The sequence below is a fragment of the Abramis brama genome (assembly GCF_963993115.1).
Source record: "Abramis brama genome assembly, chromosome: 5".
NCBI lineage: Eukaryota > Metazoa > Chordata > Actinopteri > Cypriniformes > Leuciscidae > Abramis > Abramis brama.
This window is the reverse complement of record NC_139967.1, coordinates 25923391-25942582: the sequence shown is the minus strand read 5'-3', so window position 1 is coordinate 25942582 and position 19192 is coordinate 25923391. Positions and strand designations below refer to the sequence as shown.

The 19192-nt window shown below is 39.5% G+C and overlaps 1 protein-coding gene across 3 annotated transcripts in view; it reads right to left on the bottom strand.

Moving 5' to 3' along the window:
- The window catches only part of arl15a (ADP-ribosylation factor-like 15a), a 174351-nt gene that overhangs the window by 71716 nt on the left and 83443 nt on the right, over window positions 1-19192 (bottom strand). For all 3 annotated transcript variants that reach the window (XM_084114765.1, XM_084114764.1, XM_084114766.1), the window contains one exon: window positions 9421-9629. In XM_084114765.1, the coding sequence (XP_083970891.1) occupies window positions 9421-9629 (209 nt within the window). The remainder of the gene's footprint in view (window positions 1-9420; window positions 9630-19192) is intronic.

Sequence of the window (19192 nt, the reverse complement as noted above, 5' to 3'; positions counted from 1 at the left end):
ACACAGAAACATGACAAGAACAAACCCAAAACGTGACAGAATCCCCCCCTCTAAGGGTGGCTCCCGACACCCAAACAAAAGAAAAAAAGTTCAAGGAGGGTGGTGGAGCGGTGGCGGTCTTGGGGGAGGGATGGTGGGCCAGGCCCGTGCAGGGGGACAGGACATGGGACGTGGCATGGCGTGTACGGGCCTGGGTCGTGGCATGGCGTGGGCGGACCTGGGCCGTGGCAAGGCGTGGGCGGACCTGGGCCGTGCAGAAAGCCAGGGCGGACCCGGCAGTGCTGGAGGCCAGGGTGGACCAGACAGTTCAGGATCAAGGACCCTACTGCCCCCCCCAAAAATTTTTCTTGGGGACAGCTATGGGGTTATGGGCTGGAACAGACAACGGCTCAAGAACAGAAAGGCAGACGTGACGTGAACTTCAAATGTGTGCACAGACCACACACACCATATGGCTGTGGCCATAATTGTTAGTGTAGCCATAACTGAGGACTCAAGATTAGTGGCGGCCATCTCTGCTGAGGGCTCAGGTTCAGGCGTGGCGGCGGCCATCTCTGCTGAGGGCTCAGGTTCAGGCGTGGCGGCGGCCATCTCTGCTGAGGGCTCAGGTTCAGGCGTGGCAGCGGCCATCTTGTCAGGAGACACAGGCTCGGCGGCGGCCATCTTGTCAGGAGACACAGGCTCGGCGGCGGCCATCTTGTCAGGAGACACAGGCTCGGCGGCGGCCATCTTGTCAGGAGACACCGGCTCGGCGGCCGACGTGCCGTGAACAGACTCGGACTTGGCAGGCATGACGTGAAGAGACCCAGACATGGCAGACATGACGTGAAGAGATTCAGGCTTGGCAGACATGACATGAAGAGATTCAGGCTTGGCAGACATGACATGAAGAGATTCAGGCTTGGCAGACATGACATGAAGAGATTCAGACTTGGCAGGCATGACGTGAAGTGGCTCAGGCTTGGCAGGCATGACGTGAAGTGGCTCAGGCTTGGCAGATACTGTGGGTTTGTGGGGCTTCTCCTCAAAACCCACAGTAAATTAGGAACCGCTCAATAATAGTGCATAATCCATGTATTGTGCCAGAGACCAATGAATTTTTCCCCCAGGCAGCTGGGAGCGCACCGGATTGTTGCGCACCGAAAAATGTCCTTGAGAGCCACATCATTAAATTTTACCTGGTGACTGAGTCCACAAAATTCCTCCACATATTTTTCAAGGGGACGATTCCCCTGGCGTACGTTTAGGAGGGCAACTGCTGGGTCCATTGGTGGAGGTCAAGTATTCTGTAATATGGATCCACTGGAGGCAAATGTAAAGGAGAACCCAAGTGCAGTTTATTTTAACAAAAACAAAAACAAAAACAAAAGCATGGCATGGCATGAAAACAAAAGCATGAACATGAACTTTGCACAACAGCAGACTACAGGAAACAATACTTGACAAAGACACATGGCAAACATGAGGGCTTAAATACACAGACTAATGACAAAACAAGGGACACCTGTGAACAATGATCAGACAATTAACCAATGACAAGACATGGCAGGATCACATGACAAACAGGGAATCACATGACAGACATGGAAACAAGACATGACACAGAAACATGACAAGAACAAACCCAAAACGTGACAATAATAAACATGTACACATATAAATACACAAACAAGTGATAAACAATGAATACCGACTTTCTAAAAAAGGTTGTACCGTAGCGTGAGTAAAACATGGCTTCACTTCAACACTACCATCCAGGACTGTGCTCTCCAAAAAAAAGACCATCTGCTAGAAGACCCGATAGGACAGGTAATATTCTTCTGCATGTGCCAATGGAATCACACTATCCACATCTGATTAACAAATGAAGAGATGTTTCAGACTTGGAATGAAATCCTGTCCACACTAGTCAAGATGTGCAGAAAAACAAAGACATTTCTGACCTGAAGTTTCCAGAATAGAAAGCTAACACACAAGGAAAGAGCTGGATTCATGCAATTTCCACATCCACACAAATCTTTTGGAAACAAATGACACATACTAGCCTTGGTTCCTCAGGGAACATGAATGTCAAACACAGCAGATCTTTATGATTAATTATGTGTTTGAGGCAGTGAGTGCGTGAGGTGGGAGAGAATCGGGGTCTGTAAACTGAACTGTTGAAAAGTTGTGTCGTGAGGTTTTTGCTAGTATGAAAAGTAGACAACACATTCTGTAAACAAACACATATTTTGGCTGAAAGTTACAGCACAAAAAAAGTCCCAAAAGGTAGAGCTTGAATCCAGCTTGATGGCACAGTTGCTTGTGTTGTATTACTTTGTCACAAATTCAATTGGTAAGCAACATGAGCTATAAATTTGGTTCACTGAAACCAGATGTGAACTAATTCACTCCTTACAGAGAGCATTTTGTACAGTCATCTGGACTGTTTACACTTGGTAAAGGGATATTCATCTTGGATGATTCGATCGAAAGTGGTCAGCACTGAATACAGGTGTAAACAGGGTCCAAAATGCTTAGTGATCTGATTACTCGAACCACATTCACAGCCAGATGAAAATGCAAGTGATTATATGACATTGGTTGTGTAAATGCTAATCCAACCTAACCCAGACAACATCAACGGACTCCCTACTTGCCTGTCTATCAGTCACTGTGCTTAAAGAAGTGCTGTGTCCGAAACCACATACTTTTAGAATATGCACTGTTTTCAACTAAGAACGTACTTTTTGACCGTTGATGAAGTATGTTCTGAAGGAATACAGATGAGTAATATCAATTCCTTGTACATACTACATTATCCTTTGACTCATACATTCCCAGACCAATCAAGAAAATAATTTACTGACCATGAGGAACAACTTTCTTGGTCCCTGTAGCCTTTTTTGAATTTCATGTACAGTATATTGAAAATTCAAACATACTACTCATGTGATGTGCCACTTTATTGTAGGGAAGTGTAGATATTTGCATGTAGGGAAAGTTTTAACCTTTTGCAGTTACATGCAGCTTTAAAAGACTGCATGTAATAACTGATCGAATATTTGAAAAAAAAACACGTGAAATGTATTTTTATAAAACGAGAGACCCTCCCCTTATAATCTGATCAAGCAAGTTATCATCTCACTTGACTTCAAACGATGGACGGTTATGGATTTTTCTGATAGCCAATGCCAATATCCTAGAGAGTAGTGTGGATGATGACCAATATAAAGCAGATATATGATATCACACTATTTATCTAAATAACACAAGCTGCAATGAAATTCATCTATTTAGATTTTTCAAATATTTTATATTCAAAGACTTGATATAAATGCATATATGCAGACAAGTATTACAGCATTTACCCCTTCTGTTACTAATAATAGAAAAGCAGACACTATAATACTTTCACATACCTTTTAATTTATTTGTTTGCTGCTAACTCATTAGACAGAACTATTAACAGACAGTAAACTAATGAAGACAGAGAATGGGTGCTCCTGTGAGTCTGTGCTCAAGCACTGACGTTCACAGTGCTGTCAATGGCTATGTTTATATGCAACCAAATAATCTGTTAGTAATCGGATTGATGGCTCAATCAGACTGAAATGCCTTCATGTAAACACCTTAATCGATCCGACTGAGCTTGATCGGATCGGAAGGGGTAGTTTTTTCTTTTTCTAATCCGATCAATAGGACATGTAAACACTTGATTGGATTGAGAACCGAAACAAGAAATGGCAAAATGACGCATGACGCGTGGAACAAGCTGTTGTTGTTGTTGAATGAAGTGTCATAAATGACTGTTGCGTCATACTAAAATTTCCCTACCACTCATCATCTGTGAAGTGGAGCAGGACAACGTCCCACCAGTCCTTGTTTCATACTCTCATCCACCAGACTGGTTTTGGGCACGGGTAGGGGCATGTTTACTGCGTGATAAATATAAGCAGCGAGCACGGCACAAAGGTTCATATGCTCAATGTCTCCTAATTAAGACCCGTAATAGAAAAGTAGCAATGTAGGAGATATGTGAAAACAGCGGGAAATTCTGTATATTCGTGCAATGTGCGCATTTCAAAAACTCAATTGCGATGTTATGCTTGTGACAAATGCGCACATCAACCCAATCACTTTATTTAGAGTTCATGTAAACACTACATTCAGATTCATCAATCGGAATGAATCAACTCTGATTGAAACAAAAGTTGTGCATGTAAACATAGCCACTGTAAAAGCCCAGCTATTATCACTTATCGGGTGATGCAGATGATTTAAAAAAAATGTTTAAATATCATCTGATATCAGCTGACCACTAAATCAGATCATCCAAAATTTATCTGGAGACTTACAGGGTGATGTTGTCAGACCTGTGATGTAACCTCTAGAACATCAGCACAGACTCTGTGTGGAACTACGGTTGATTTCCTCACAGTTGATAATATGATGTCTTCTCTATCCTAAGATCAGTTCCTCAGCCCAACATTTGTGCATTCATGCAGGAACCTTCATAAAACAAGAAACAGTGCATTGGGGGAAAACATCCACACAGCGTGCTTTGTTGAGGTGTTGTATCAACATATGACGCCCCTCTCTCTGCTCACTTCCTCCTTGGGCCCCAACAGCAGGAGGTTGGTGTCAACAAGGAATTTCATCCCATGAATATTTCCCTCCTGAAAAATAGTCGCACACAGGGCCCTAGTGAGGACTTTACAGGTCCAACGAGTCTTTTAAACTTCACTGCGGCAATGTAAAAATGAGAAGTCGCCAACATTATGCCATAAAACGATACCGGGCAGTGCTAATAACTAGCTTGCAACAACACAGAATGCAGAGTGTACACACTAGGTGTTGCTATGCTTGGGAAAACCTAAACACAACTTATCTTTAAAACTATTTACCAGAAACAAATAATACCCGTTACATATCAGCATAAAAAAATATTTCAATTTACAAAACATCTAAACCAGTCTGTCTGTAAACAGCATTTAGTGTGACGTGAATCAACTCACCATAGTCCAGAAAAGTTCCTCAACGGCTTAAGATGCTAACGTCACAACGTTCAAATGAAATTTTAGCCTTCGACTTTCTGATGAAAGCTCAAATCCGGTCAGTTATGACAGATGGCAGTGGCACTTCTGAGAGAAGAATCAGAGTCAGTTGTGTAGCTGCTCAGTGGGCAGTAATGACCTGCTGATTATACATCATGACTCAGAGTTTGAAGGGTGTTTAGTCTTTGCACCTCTCTGGGCAGGTGACTGAGCCTTTGCGGTAAACCTCATGAGTTTGGATCATGTTCTTTTAACCACAAATTCACAACAACACCTGCTATACAAAAACAAAGGACATCATACAACCCCAAATACGTCTGAGAAGAATTTGATTATTATAATGAAATCAGATGGCATGGTGCACAACAATTAAGAAAGTTGAATTAATCTACAAAGATGAATATTCTAACTTAGCTTGTCCATCTTTATCTAACCCTTTTCTCACATGAAGAGTTAAGCAAACAATTTGTTTGTACACGCACTGAGAGACATTTAGTATCTTTCATTTAATATTAAGTATGCAAGTTCTGCACGAAAGCACCTCAACAAGACATCTGGATTATTTATGATGGCACATAATGCTTGAAAGGTTTGTTTGAACTAAGATTCAACTATCTGAAGCTTTTTATTATGGCGAATCTTGAAATGTTCAGGTGCAAGCATTTCAAAACCTCCAAGAGAATGTGAAGCGCTTCTGCTTCAAATAGATGTGGAACAAGATCCAAAATAAAACATTTAAATGTGCAATCTTTTAAATGAAAGGAGTGTGTGGGGCAAAGAGGTGAGGAAGAAGGAAGCGAGAAATGCAACTACAAATGCCAGTTCCCCTCTCAGGGATCAAACCTGTCTCGGATATCCTGCTCTGCTATTCCGCCTCTCTGCTTTGATGGGTCAACCACAACCACACTCTTTCTCTCTTGCCTCTCTCTCTCTCTCTCTCTCTCTCTCTCTCTCTCTCTCACACACACACACACACACACACACACACACACACACACACACACACAAAAGTACAAGCACAGACAGCATGAAAGTTGAAATGAATGCTTTCAATCCTTGCAAGTTTGACTTCTATGATACCATTTAATGTATTTATTAAAGACAAAAAAATAATAATAATAAAAAAAAATAATAATAATAATATTCGGAAGACAAAAACCAAATCACAAAACATAACGCAAAAAAAATCACAAAACAAAAAGAGGTGACAATTCAAACACTGTACCTCCCTCAGATACCTAGGACAGTTAAAGGACACTCTCTTCCACACACAGATGTAAACTAAGTCAGGCCATATCCCATTCAATGCGATTGCCAAGTATGTCAGAGATAAGTGAGGATCGACCTGTTGGACTCACTGTGACAGGTCACACAGTATGCCTACAACAGGAATAGAGATGACACCGCAATCAAATAAAAGGCCTGTGGCAGAGCTCACTGCCTCTCTAAGCCAAACTCACGTGGCTCTGGAAGTGTTTGCAAACAGCTAAAAGAGGTCAAGCGCTGTGACTTCAGCTTCTAAAAATAGACCAACACATGGCAAACTCCCCAGTAATGTGGTTTGCGCTGATCAGATGCAACTGACCACATTTATGAGCTTAAACAAAAGAGGGGTCTGTGTGGTCTCTCTCGGTTGACCACCAACTGAGTGAAGTCAACACCAAATACAAGAGTTTCCTCAGCATGTACTCACACAGTACGTCACGCGTGCTGTTAGTCAATATCAGGATATCTGCGGACCGGGTGGCACACAACCCTATAGGCTTATACACTATACAAATCAAAGGGGACCAGCGTCTAAGTCTTTGTTATTTTTCATTAGTAGTTGTCAGTAAAATCCTCTCTGACATGCTAAGCATTCCAGCAGACAATGTTTGTAATTACTTTATGCCTGTTGCACAACAATGCACACTCGAGTATAGTGTGATACTCACTTCCATCGTCAGGGCCTAAGCTTTCAAAAACCTCTCCAGCATATTTCCTTATGTCAAGAGTTGGCAACAGGCTTGTCTGAAATACTTTGCAGGCTCCTTCTCTCACTGCCAATTGAGTTCTCACTACGACCACAATACGAGTCTCTTCAGTTGAGAGAGTCTAGCAGGGAAATACAAGTAGAAAGTGGAGGTGGCTAGCCAAAACATCCCACACCGAACACAACCGCACTGGAAGGCGGCAGGTGTCACTTTCACATGCAACCACAGTGAGTAAATGCTCTTCCCTTTACTTAGGCCAGTTTCACAGCGCATGCATAAGCAGCGTGTACTGAAAGAAAAGCTGCAATGCGACATTTGACAAATTGTCGATAGAGCTGCATTGCTATGAGAAAGTTATTTTCTGGGTTACTACTTTCATTTACAAAGGACATGATGAAATGTTTTTTAGGAGTGAGTTATTGAGAACTACTATACCTGAATCTGCACCCCAAACCCCAAAGTAGCCTTTATATGCGGAACTTGTGTCAAGTCTGACATTGGTGTCTTTTTTCAATCAATAGATTAGTAGATTTTTATTTTATTAAAAAACAAACCTATACTGCAAAATATTGAGGTGATAAATAGGTCTAAAGTGTCTATTTTTTACGTATCTATGTTTTATTTTCCATAGATAAAGACCCATTTGCAAATAAAAATATTATAAATAGGTGTAAAATATTACCTGGAAAATATTACCTTCTTAATTCCACCCACCATTAAGGAGTTATGTAAGTGTATAAGCCTGAAAAGAAACATAAAACTATGGCTGTCAATGTAATAAAATAATTTGTATTAATTTCATGATATCTGTAGTCTTTACCAAGTAGAATGAAACTGTAATAATGTCAATTTTGGTGATTTTTTTAAAAAACTTTTTAATTTTAAAAAGATTTGTTTTTGCCATTTTTGCATTTATTGTGATGGGACAGAATAGACTTGACATGAGAGAGAGCTCGGGACTCGAATTTGGGTTGCCCGAAGCACAATCGTGCTATATGTCGGAGCGCTGCCTACGAGGCTATCGGCTCCGACAAATTTTGTGAATTTCAACATATTTATTTAAATGTAATTTCATTTAAAATTTACAGCAGACAAAATAGCACTCCCTTGCGGCCCCCTGTGCTTTGAGGCAACATGCTGTATATGCATAGAAGAACAGCAAAATAAATGTGCTCTCCAGGTCTTAATTTTCCAATTATGAGTCACATTTATTAGCCAGTGATATAATCTGTAGTTAGCAGCAGGCATTTGTTTGGTTTCTTGAATTGCATCACAGACAACAGCTTCTGTGCCAGCTAAAAGGTGCCAAAAGCAAGATTAACGGAAACGATCTTCATAATCAAGAATAAACAAAAAAGCTAACAAAATGTGATGTTTACAAAAATGATGGGAATCAGTTGGGCTGACGATGCCCTGTCTTTCCTTCACATTTAATAGTGGAAACTTTAAAAAGCACATATTTTTTTCTTTAATTATTATACCTCAGCATAGTTGAATAAGACATTCCAAATGTTTACATTATGACTGGTTTAAAGGGATTTTAGGGAAAATATCAATATGATTTAGGATTTTATGATTAGGTAGTTTTCAGGAGAATAAAAAAAAACAGGTACCATCCACAATTTATTTAGTTTATTTATTAAGTACAATTTTTATTAAATGAATCCATGAAATTAATGTGACTAGTGGGTTTAAACAGCACTTTGTTTTAAACCACTGCTGACACATTTAAAAAAACAAAAAAAACAACTATTATTTATTTTCATCTTATTTATTAATTTTATTAATAATTTATCAGTGATTGACAACAAATATTAGGCTACTTCTTGTTCCAAATATTCAGCCAAGCATGTTGAACTTGTTGAAATGTGACATCAAAGTTTAAATTCTGGCAACCTGTAAAAATGTGTACTCATGGTATGTATATAGATTGATAATTTCCTGTCTCGGATGCATAACTCCAGCACCAAACTGTCATACTTATGTCCATGTCTAGATTTAATACATACTTGGAAAACTTAAAGTGCCTCCTGCAGCATACTTCCTCCTGAGGAGAACAAACTCTACCGGGTTTTCTCAGCGTGTGGAAAAAGACTATTAGTCAGCCAGCCCACGTCACAGCATGTTTACACCATCAGCTCTGGTTCTGTGATGCAGTAGGGAAGGGGAGTTCCACACAACATCCTATCCCAGCCCTGGTCAGTCATCTTCCAAAACTGACCATAAACATCAGCTCTTATTACATGGCAACAGGACGCTTTCCAAAAACCATGCTTCCCATTGCTCAGTCCAAACACATCAGAGAGTGTGTACAAACAGAGGCCAGCAACCCTCAAGCAACCGCAGCGAATCACAGAGAAGATGGTCGGCACTTAACATAGAGCTATATTTGGTGTGGAAAGTTACCATACCTCCAACACAGAGCGGGCAGCTGGTGAATCCTGGTGGTTGGCGAGAATGAGGAAAGGAAGGGTGCACAGCTGAGGATGCTGCATGGCCAAGTGGAGCTCAGACCGGGAAGCCTCCATCTCTTCATCTGATCCAGCACTATTGAGGACAAACACTACACCTTGGGAACCTTGATAATATCGGCTCCAGTATTTCTTGATGGTCTCAGCTCCTAAAAAAATGGGAAATAGTAATGATGTACCATGTGACCCTCTGTTCATATACGATGATAAGTAAGCAAAAATCAGAAGTGAAATATTGGCTCCCTTTCAATTTACGAGTGTAATTTTGAATTGAATTAGCTACGCCCTACAGGAAGATGAACTGAAATTTGAATTCAAAATGACAGGAAGAAGAATATATAGATTTGTAAATGAAAATAAAATAAACACAGATAAAGCACTCTGTGAAAAACTGTTTTTCCACTGTGGTCCACAAAAGTTAACTAAAAAATGTATGAATTTAATAAAAATAATTATAGGTGGTATCCATCCATCCAACAACCATTCTTCAAGGCTTTTAAGCCTTTCTTCCCATTATTTGCAAACATGTTAATAGTTTGTATTGAAAAACTTTGATTTTCTAGCTTAAAAAGTTATTCATTTTTATTTCACTTCCTTGCATTCAAATTGCAATTCTGTATCCTGTTTGCTACCTGAATTCAAATTCAATTCAAAGGAATTGAATTGGAATTTAAAAAGGCATTCTAACTTTAATTCTGAATGGCACACAACCCTGGTTTAAAGCATTACAAGTCTTTCATTTCTGACGCTAGTAGGTTCACATTCGCTTCAAATCTTCAGTCTTGCACAAATCTGAAATATTCATGGGGATTTACATGGCGGTCTCACTGAACAGATCATATAATAAAATATTCCTCATCCTCTTTCCTTATAGCAACAGTCTATGACATAAATCATATTATGCTGTTACAGTGCTCCTCTTGATTTGGAAAGTTTTAAAATCTTTCAAAACGAATCCCTTATGCTTAGAATACTAAACTTGGTCTGATTGGAGCCAAAATAAATATGAAAGGAGGAAAAAAGGACATAAATCATCAAGCATTATTCTGTCACAATAATCATCAGACCACAAGTCAAGTCATGTAACTGTAAACAAATCTGGTGAGATCTTGACGCAAGTTTGTAGGAAAAAAAAGTGTTCTTGAAGTCTCAAAACAACATTGTTTAGCGGAAACTGCAAGAAATAAATCACACTCATCAGAAAAGCAGCATTTTGTTTGACTTGCAATAGTGTAAAATAACAGCACACAAGTCTCCTGGGGAGATGTGAAACGACAGTGTGGTCATTTGCTCAGTGTTTTCTAACAGTTCAGTTCAAATATCTCAATGATTTGCTTCGACCATCTCATGCAACAAGATTCTAGTAATTCAGCAACCGATTTAGAGTTTGAGTTGAACTTTATTGTCCATTCTGTTTGTCACAGAGCGGAAATTTGTCTTTGACATTGGTGACAGATACATTCACATTAATGCTTAAAAACACATGCCACATGAACAACACAAACACAGAATTCACAAAATTATACTATTAAACACTAATTAAATTAAACTACAATTAAACACAAACTACAATTAAAATAAGTGCAAATGAATACAGTACAGATGTAGATAATGAAATGAGAAAATGTATTTCCATTATACGATTACATATAATTAATTGTCAAGACAAATCGGTGTCATCACATGTATGACAAACATGTACAAACCTGTTTATATTATCACAGAAATCAAATGTCTGCTTAATTTACCTACATCTATTTCGAAGAGACTGAATAGAGTTAGAAATAAACAGTCAGTCTATCATCAGAAAGACATGGTTCTGCAGCAAGTTTCTCTATAGAGTAAATGCACAGGACTTTTTAGGAACTATACAATGTATCTGGGTTTCTCTTGGTTGCCAGCTCAAATGTTTTGCTGGTTTAGAGTCCACATGGTTCTTTTTTTAGTGCTGTAAATTGATGTGCATATATTTACTATGCCACAGTAGGTGTTTTTATTACATGACTCACTGGAACACTTGATTCTGATTTTGACATTCTGCAGTCAAATGCTTATGTAGAATGACTGTTAAACTGTATATTTGATCGTTGTCGGACAACCGATTCCCACAGCTGTACATTGCAGCGCTCCACTGCCTAATTTTTTCACATCACAAAATAATTTCAACACAAATGTCAATTCATTTATTTATTTGACAAATGGCCATTTAATAAGCGGGATAATGTACAGACAGACAATCGTAATGGCAAAACCCTATCAGGGCTTATTGTGCAATAATGATCCTCTTACTGTAGGTTACGCCTTAGGTGCAAGTTTGCTGTGAATGAGCCCTACATGCTCACAAGGTGAATCCACTAATATCTCGTCTTCATTTACACTACAAAACCTCATAGGTTTGAGGGCATAAAGCTTTTTTTTTATTTTATTTTTTTATTAATTTTATTCAGCAGGGATGCATACAATTGATCAAAAGGGACAGTAAAGATATTTATAATGTTAAAAAAGATTTCTATTTCAAGCAAATGCTTTTCTTTTGAGCTTTCTATTCATCAAAGAATCCTGAAAAACATAATATAATTCCACAGAAATCACAATAGACCTTATTCAGAGCAGCGCCATGACAGGTATGAAAGCAAGGCTGTTACTGATAGACTTACCGTGTTTTCAATGGCATCCGCTGTAAAAAGCTGTATAAAACTCCTAGATTACTCATAATTTTCCACAGCTCATATTTTCTGGAGTTTTTGTCAACTGAAATCTCTCAGAAAGATATTTTTGCAGTGTTTCGTCAGCAGAACAATTCAAAAACACATTAAATAACAATAGTACAACCCACTGAAGAGATGTCTATCCCTCACAGTCTCGCTTCTATTCCCATTAAAAAAATCAAAGATGGTGCTGCTGTGAATACGTTCTATTGTTTTCAACACTGATAATAATAAGAAATGGTTCTTGAGCACCAAATCAGTATATTAGAATGATTTCTGAAGCATCAAGTGACCCCGAAGACTAGAGTAATGGCTCACAGGAATAAATTACATTTCAAAATATAACGGTTTTCTATTTGAATATATTACAAGTTTTACTGTATTTTTGATCAAATAAATGCAGCCTAGGTAAGCAAAGACTTCTTTTAAAAACATTTAAAAAATCGTACTGATCCCAAACTATAGTACGTCAAGTACATACTGTAAGAACCTCACTTCAGACCATCATCCAGATGATTCACCACATATACTGTTTCCCAAAACACACTTGGAATAGCAACAAAGTACACACAAGCTGACTGCATAGTGTAAAAGTAAGTAGAAGTGTCTGCAAAATATAATCTCAGGCAGCATCTGATGACTTTTATTTTTTCAGCACTGATTTTGGGGCAAATCATTAGAATTCTTCTAAATGGATTTAAACATGGAGAAATGTTAAACAAAGCTGTACACCACTTAAGTTACTGCTATGTGAAATCATGGTCAAATTAGACAAATTCTTGATAAACAAAATTATCTGGAAATATGTACATTCTGAGGAGTTTTCTGTGGAATTGAGTGGGTGAAGATAGCAAATAGGCCTGGTCATGCATCCTTAATCATGCAGACTTGAAAAGAATTCTTCCCAAATTCCATCAGCACATTAAATGTGCAACAAGGGGGAAAAACACCTTGGACAAGGCATACTCAAATGTCAAGAAAGGCTACAGGTCAATTCCACTGACTCATCTGCTTTTAATACCAGCATACACCCCCTTAAGAAGGAAAGCTCCCACCACTACCAAGACTGTGAAAAAATGGCCAGATGGAGCCTCTTCTCAGCTCCAAGACTGTTTCGAAAGAACCAATTGGGATGTCTTCGACAATCAGGATTTGGAGCTGTACACATCAACAGTACTCTGCTATATTAAGAACTGTGTCGATGATAATGTCACTGTCGACAAACGCATCCGGATTTACTCCAAGCAGAAGCCCTGGATGACTAGAGAGGTCAGGACCCGCTTAAAAAAACGTAATGCTGCCTTCAGGTCCAGAGATAAAGCCCTCTACAATGCAGCCAGAGCTAACCTTAAGAGAGCCATCAAGGGTGTGAAAGCAGAGTATAAAAGGGAGATTGAGGACTAATTCACCCACAACGACCCACAACGACTCTGGCAGGGGATTCAAAACCTCACAAACTTCAAAAGCATTACTCACAAAACCTCTGATGCTAATGCCTCATTGGCAGAAGAACTTAACTTCTTCTTTGCCCGCTTTGAAGTGAGAGTGACAGAGATGGTCACACCACCCACACCCACCCTCAACAGACATCCGTGCAAGTTAATACACAGAAAAAAATTGTTTGCCGTCGTAATCTTTAATCAAAGTCTGAAAAGTTACTTCCGGTCTGGAATGGCGTTCCTTCTCTGATGATGTAGGTTTGACGGCTTGGGCTGGGAAACGCTTAACCACTCCCCTCAAACCATTAGTCTGCTATGAGCAGAGATGGAGAGGAGGAGCACTAGAGTAAAACCCTGCCCTCTGTTCAATATTCCTTTTCACTGGGAAATACGTCACAATACTGGAGAAAAGTCGTTTGCAACTTCCGGTTCACACAGACTTTAATTCTCAGCACAGGTGCCCCACAAGGCTGCGTGCTTAGTCCACTTCTCTACGTCCTTTACACTCATGACTGCACCCCAACCCATTCTATCAACACTATCATCAAATTCACAGATGACACAACCATAGTTGGACTCATCTCAAGAGGAGACGAAGCAGCTTACAGAGATGAAATTCAGAGATTGACAGAAAGGCGTGGGGTAAATAACTTGGCCCTGAATGCTTTTAAAACCAAAGAGATCATCATCGACTTTCGAAAGCACAACACAAATCACATACTTCTGCATGGAGAGGGTTCCAGCCTTCATATTCTTGGGCACGACCATTGCAGAGGATCTCTCCTGGAGCACAAACACCTCAGCAGCAGTCAGCGACTCTATTTCTTGAGGATTCTCAGAAAGAACCACCAACAAGAGCAGCTGCTAGTGTCCTTCTATTGCTGTTCCATCGAGAGTGTGATAACCTACTGCATCTCTACGTGGTACGCAAGCAGCTCAGCGGCAGATAAGAAAGCTCTCCAGAGAGTAATCAACTCTGCACAAAAAAAAACATTGCCTACCCTCTGCCTTCCCTAAAAGAGCTTTACACTGCACGCTGTCTCAGAAGAGCAGGAAACATTTTAAAGGATCCTTTCCATCTGGGTCATCATTTGTTTGAATTGCTGCCCTCTAGTAAACGATTTAGGTCCATTAAATCGCGGACCAATAGACTCAAGAACAGTTTTTACCCCAGCGCCATACAGGAGTTGAACATAAACTGATAAATGCACCAATCTGATGGGGCATGTTATATCTCAACCTATAGAAGGTTAACAACACCCTCTGTATATTTCAGTGTGTATATGTTACATTATATTATTTAAATTGGGTTGCATTCTGTTGCACTTACCCCTCTTTTCATTATGTGCAATATCATGCAGTATTTTGCACTATTTGACTGTCGCCTTGCTTGCACTGGTTTTGTGAGCATTGTTTTATATTGTCTTTGTGTTGTCTTGATTATGGCATATTGTTTATTGATGTAGTGTACTGTATATTGGTCATTATCGTATTGTTTCTATTCTACTTAAATTGTATTATTTAAATGTTAATCCGCACAAGCTATATGTGATGGTACCTTAAGGATTGCATCAATTTTGCTATACCTTTTGTGGTGGGAGGAGCAAACGACAGACACAGTGGGAGTGGTGTCAAGCCTCGGAGAGGCATTTATAAACAGAAATAAACATAAAATGTCCAAAAATGGGGAAAATGAAGTGTTAAAACAAAAGGGGATCTGGTGTCCTCGTTGTGCCAGGGTATAGTGAAGGATGGGTAGTGAAGAGATGGGATGGGTCCAGGTAAGGGGGCAGTGTCCGGCGGTTGCACACGCTTCTCTCTCTGGTCTGAGGCGTGAGGGGCGGCGGCTTCAGCATCGCGGCTTGTCCCCGGCATCCTATCCCGTCAGCGGCATCACGCGTGGATCTCCGTTCGGACCGCTGGTCTGGCGTCTCACAACTCAGTCGGCGTGGGAATCCCTCCGCGTTCCCTTCCTGGACCCACGAGGACACCAGTGTGCATGCACAGGGAAGAGACCGGTCTCTCTCTGACCGGTCAAAGAGCTCAGCATTTAACAGCAGCGGTGATGAGGCTTCATTATCTTCAGGTGTGCCTCATCACACACCACCAATTCTCCTCTTCAGCGCCCCTCCTCTCCAATCACACCCACACCAGTCGGGAACCTGGCAAAGGGTGGCGAGTTAAGGGACGGGGTGGCGCTGATCACTAGGGAGAGGCAGTCGATCCGCCACATTTTGTATAGTGACAATAAAGAATCTTGAATCTGTGATCACATGTCCCATACCCATCTATTATGATACTGACATCTTCTGCCACCTATTGGTCAATGGCCCTGTCAGAAAGTCAAAACATACTCAAAAAACCACAGTCATTGATTCTGTGAAGCATCTCAAGACATAATTCAAAACATATTCTCGTTTCTTCAGACAGAATAAAGGAGTACCCGCTGTACATATGATGTTGCAGGGCACCATTATGTAAGACATATGTGAGACTAAAAATGAAATTTAGCAAAAACTATCTCCTAGGACCTGTTATCTTGACCTGCCAAAAGAGATGTAGATGTGTTGAAACAGTCTGTCTTGGCTGCTCGTCTGTCCACATCTCCATGGTATAGTGTTTCATCTTAACTCATTAAATGTCAATCATTTCAGTCTGGATCACATCAGAAAGCTTGAGTTTTGAAATGCCTTTCCACAGCTCAGATCCGGGTTATGGTATTTAGCTTGAAACCATCTAACCACAGGCAGCAGACAGTACAAACAACCAAGCATAACAGAATCTTAGGTTTCTTTTCTCTTTAAAGGGGACATATCATGAAAATCTGACTTTTTCCGTGTTTAAGTGCTATACCGGGTCCCCAGTGCATCTACCAACCCAGAAAACATGAAAAGTGACAAACCAGTAACTTTGTCTTGGTAAGCCTTTCTCAGGCAAGCATGCCAAAAAATAAGCCAATCAGATTTCGCCCCCCTTCTGACTGTAGGAAGGGGATCTTATAATATTAAGATTATAATATTACCGCCCCTTAATCTGCACGTTTCCACCCACGGTGCCACAATTTGTTTTTTGCAAGCGACAACAGTGTAACCAGTTCTAACGTAATGGCAAAAGTTCAAGCAAAGCATGCAAACTGTTCTGTCTTTGGCTGCACAGACGAGCACAGAACACTATTTGACCAAAAAATGTCACAGCTGTCTTATAAAGACCTCAGGGAACTATGTCTACATGACAGTGCATGCAAGTCAATGAGATGAATCAATGTAACAACAACATAAATGTATCCACTTACCATTCAGAAACGTCCAGATGCAGTCTCTCCATAAGTCTGCACTCCACTACTGGTTATTTCTGAGATTTTGTATGAGTAAGATTATTTGCGTGTTTTGTTATTGCTGCAGTCTCCGAAGCTCGTTTAAAGTATCGGCTGTCTTCTGAATGGGGGCAGGGAGCAGCAACTCATTTGCATTTAAAAGGACAGACACAAAAACTGTGCGTTTTTGCTCACACCCAAAAAGGGGCAAATTTGACAAGCTATAATAAATGATATGGGGGATATTTGTACAGACACATTCTGGGGACACCATATATTTATATTACATTACATTTAAATATAAATAAGTAAAATACTTTGTACATCATAAATAACATTTGAAAATATACTAAAATAGAAAACAGTTCTTTTAAATTATAATAATATTTCACTAATTTATTGTTTTTTGTTCAAATTAAAACAGCCTTGATGAGCAGAAGACTTCTTAAAAAAGATTTTTTAATGTTGGATGTATATGTAGAAAAATATCACACAAGCAAGAGTTCTGAAAATCAGCGCAGCATTTATGCGAGTGATTTTGCTTTTATACACCAATCTAATTAACAAGAAGTAACTTGGGTTTCAGACTAAATTTGGTCAGTTCACATTTTTTGGTTGGCGGAGAAAAAAGAGAAAGCTAATGTTTAATGCAACAGAGACTGGAAAAGTGTTTATGAGTGGTGCAAAATGACAGATTTCTGTTCTGCTCTGGAACACTGGAAAGATAGAAAACACGGACAAGTGATGCAAACCAACTGACCAATCACATTTGAGAATGCTGTCATCCAGAATCCTATCCCCCTCCTCAATGCCTGATCAAAAATTTTTCAAGTTATTGTGATATCTTGTTCCAGCTAATCAGAAGAGATTTTCTTTACAGTTAACAATACAAGTTATTTTAACATGAATAAATGAATGCATGAATTAATGAAATAAATAGGGTACCCATTCAAAATTCTCATCCAATGAAATGGGTCTCATCCAAATTGACAATAGGATTTTGAAGGGGAATAGGATAAGACAGCCAAGCCTACTTAAACTTGGAATATTTATTATAGAGAATGATTAAATTTGAGATATGAATCTTAAACATAAAGCTATTTAGTCACTCTACTTTTCATCTGCTGTCCAGCTGGTTCAAAAGCCCGCAGAGTGACCTTCCCTCTGCAAATGTGAGACACATTGACATCCCTGATGTCATCACCATTGCAATCTAATGGAATTTTGTGGAAACCAAATAACAATAGAATAACAGTCGCCACATATTGCATTTAGTTATTAGCGTTGCATTAGTGTAATCATAGAAAATCCTGACAGCAGTATGTGCCATTGCAAACTACGAGTTTTAGCACTCAATATTTAAGAAAAATGGACAAAACCACTGACTATACAGACTAATTTGGTTTGGCAGAAGTAACTCAACCCTGGCAGGACATCCTAAAAAATTTACAGTGCAGTCCAAACGTCTGCGACTACATTGAAAACCTGGGATTCTTTTTTTTTCTTTTTTTTTACCCATTTTAGGATTTGGCAAATTAAAGAAAAGTAATGGCAAATGAAAAACATATTTTTGATTTTTTACACAATACTTGCTTGCTGGGCTGTTAAAGGGGCGGTTGATTATGATTTCACTTTTTTAACTTTAGTTAGTGTGTGACATCACTAACCCTAAAATTTACGTAAACTCCGCCCCCAGAACACGATTTATAGATTATCATGACAGAATATGCTAATCAATGACTAGAAGATAACTACACATCAGCTACATAAATTCATCAACTAACCATTCAGAAATGTCCTGTTGCATTCTACATGTTGTCACTTCTTCTTGAGTCTCTCCATTATTGTCTGACTCCGGTTTGAACATAAACATTGACATTTTCAGTGCATATCTGTGTGAGGTAAAATGACACAAGCTCTTGAAGCTCCGCCCCCTGTGCTGAGAGCAGCAGCTCATTTGCATTTAAAGGGACAGACACAAAAACGGTGCGTTTTTGCTCACCCTCAAAAAGTGATAACTTTAACATGCTATATAAAAATATCTGTGGGGTATTTTGAGCTAAAACTTCACATACACACTCTGGGGACATCAAAGACTTATTTTACATCTTGTGAAACGGGCATTATACCACCCCTTTAATAAATGTATGCTTTGTTACGTCATTTTGCTTCTCGAGTCTTTCTGGTAGAACTTAACACAAAATAAAAAATTTCTGGTAAAATTAACACAAGAGCTGGCAGAACAGCAAAAA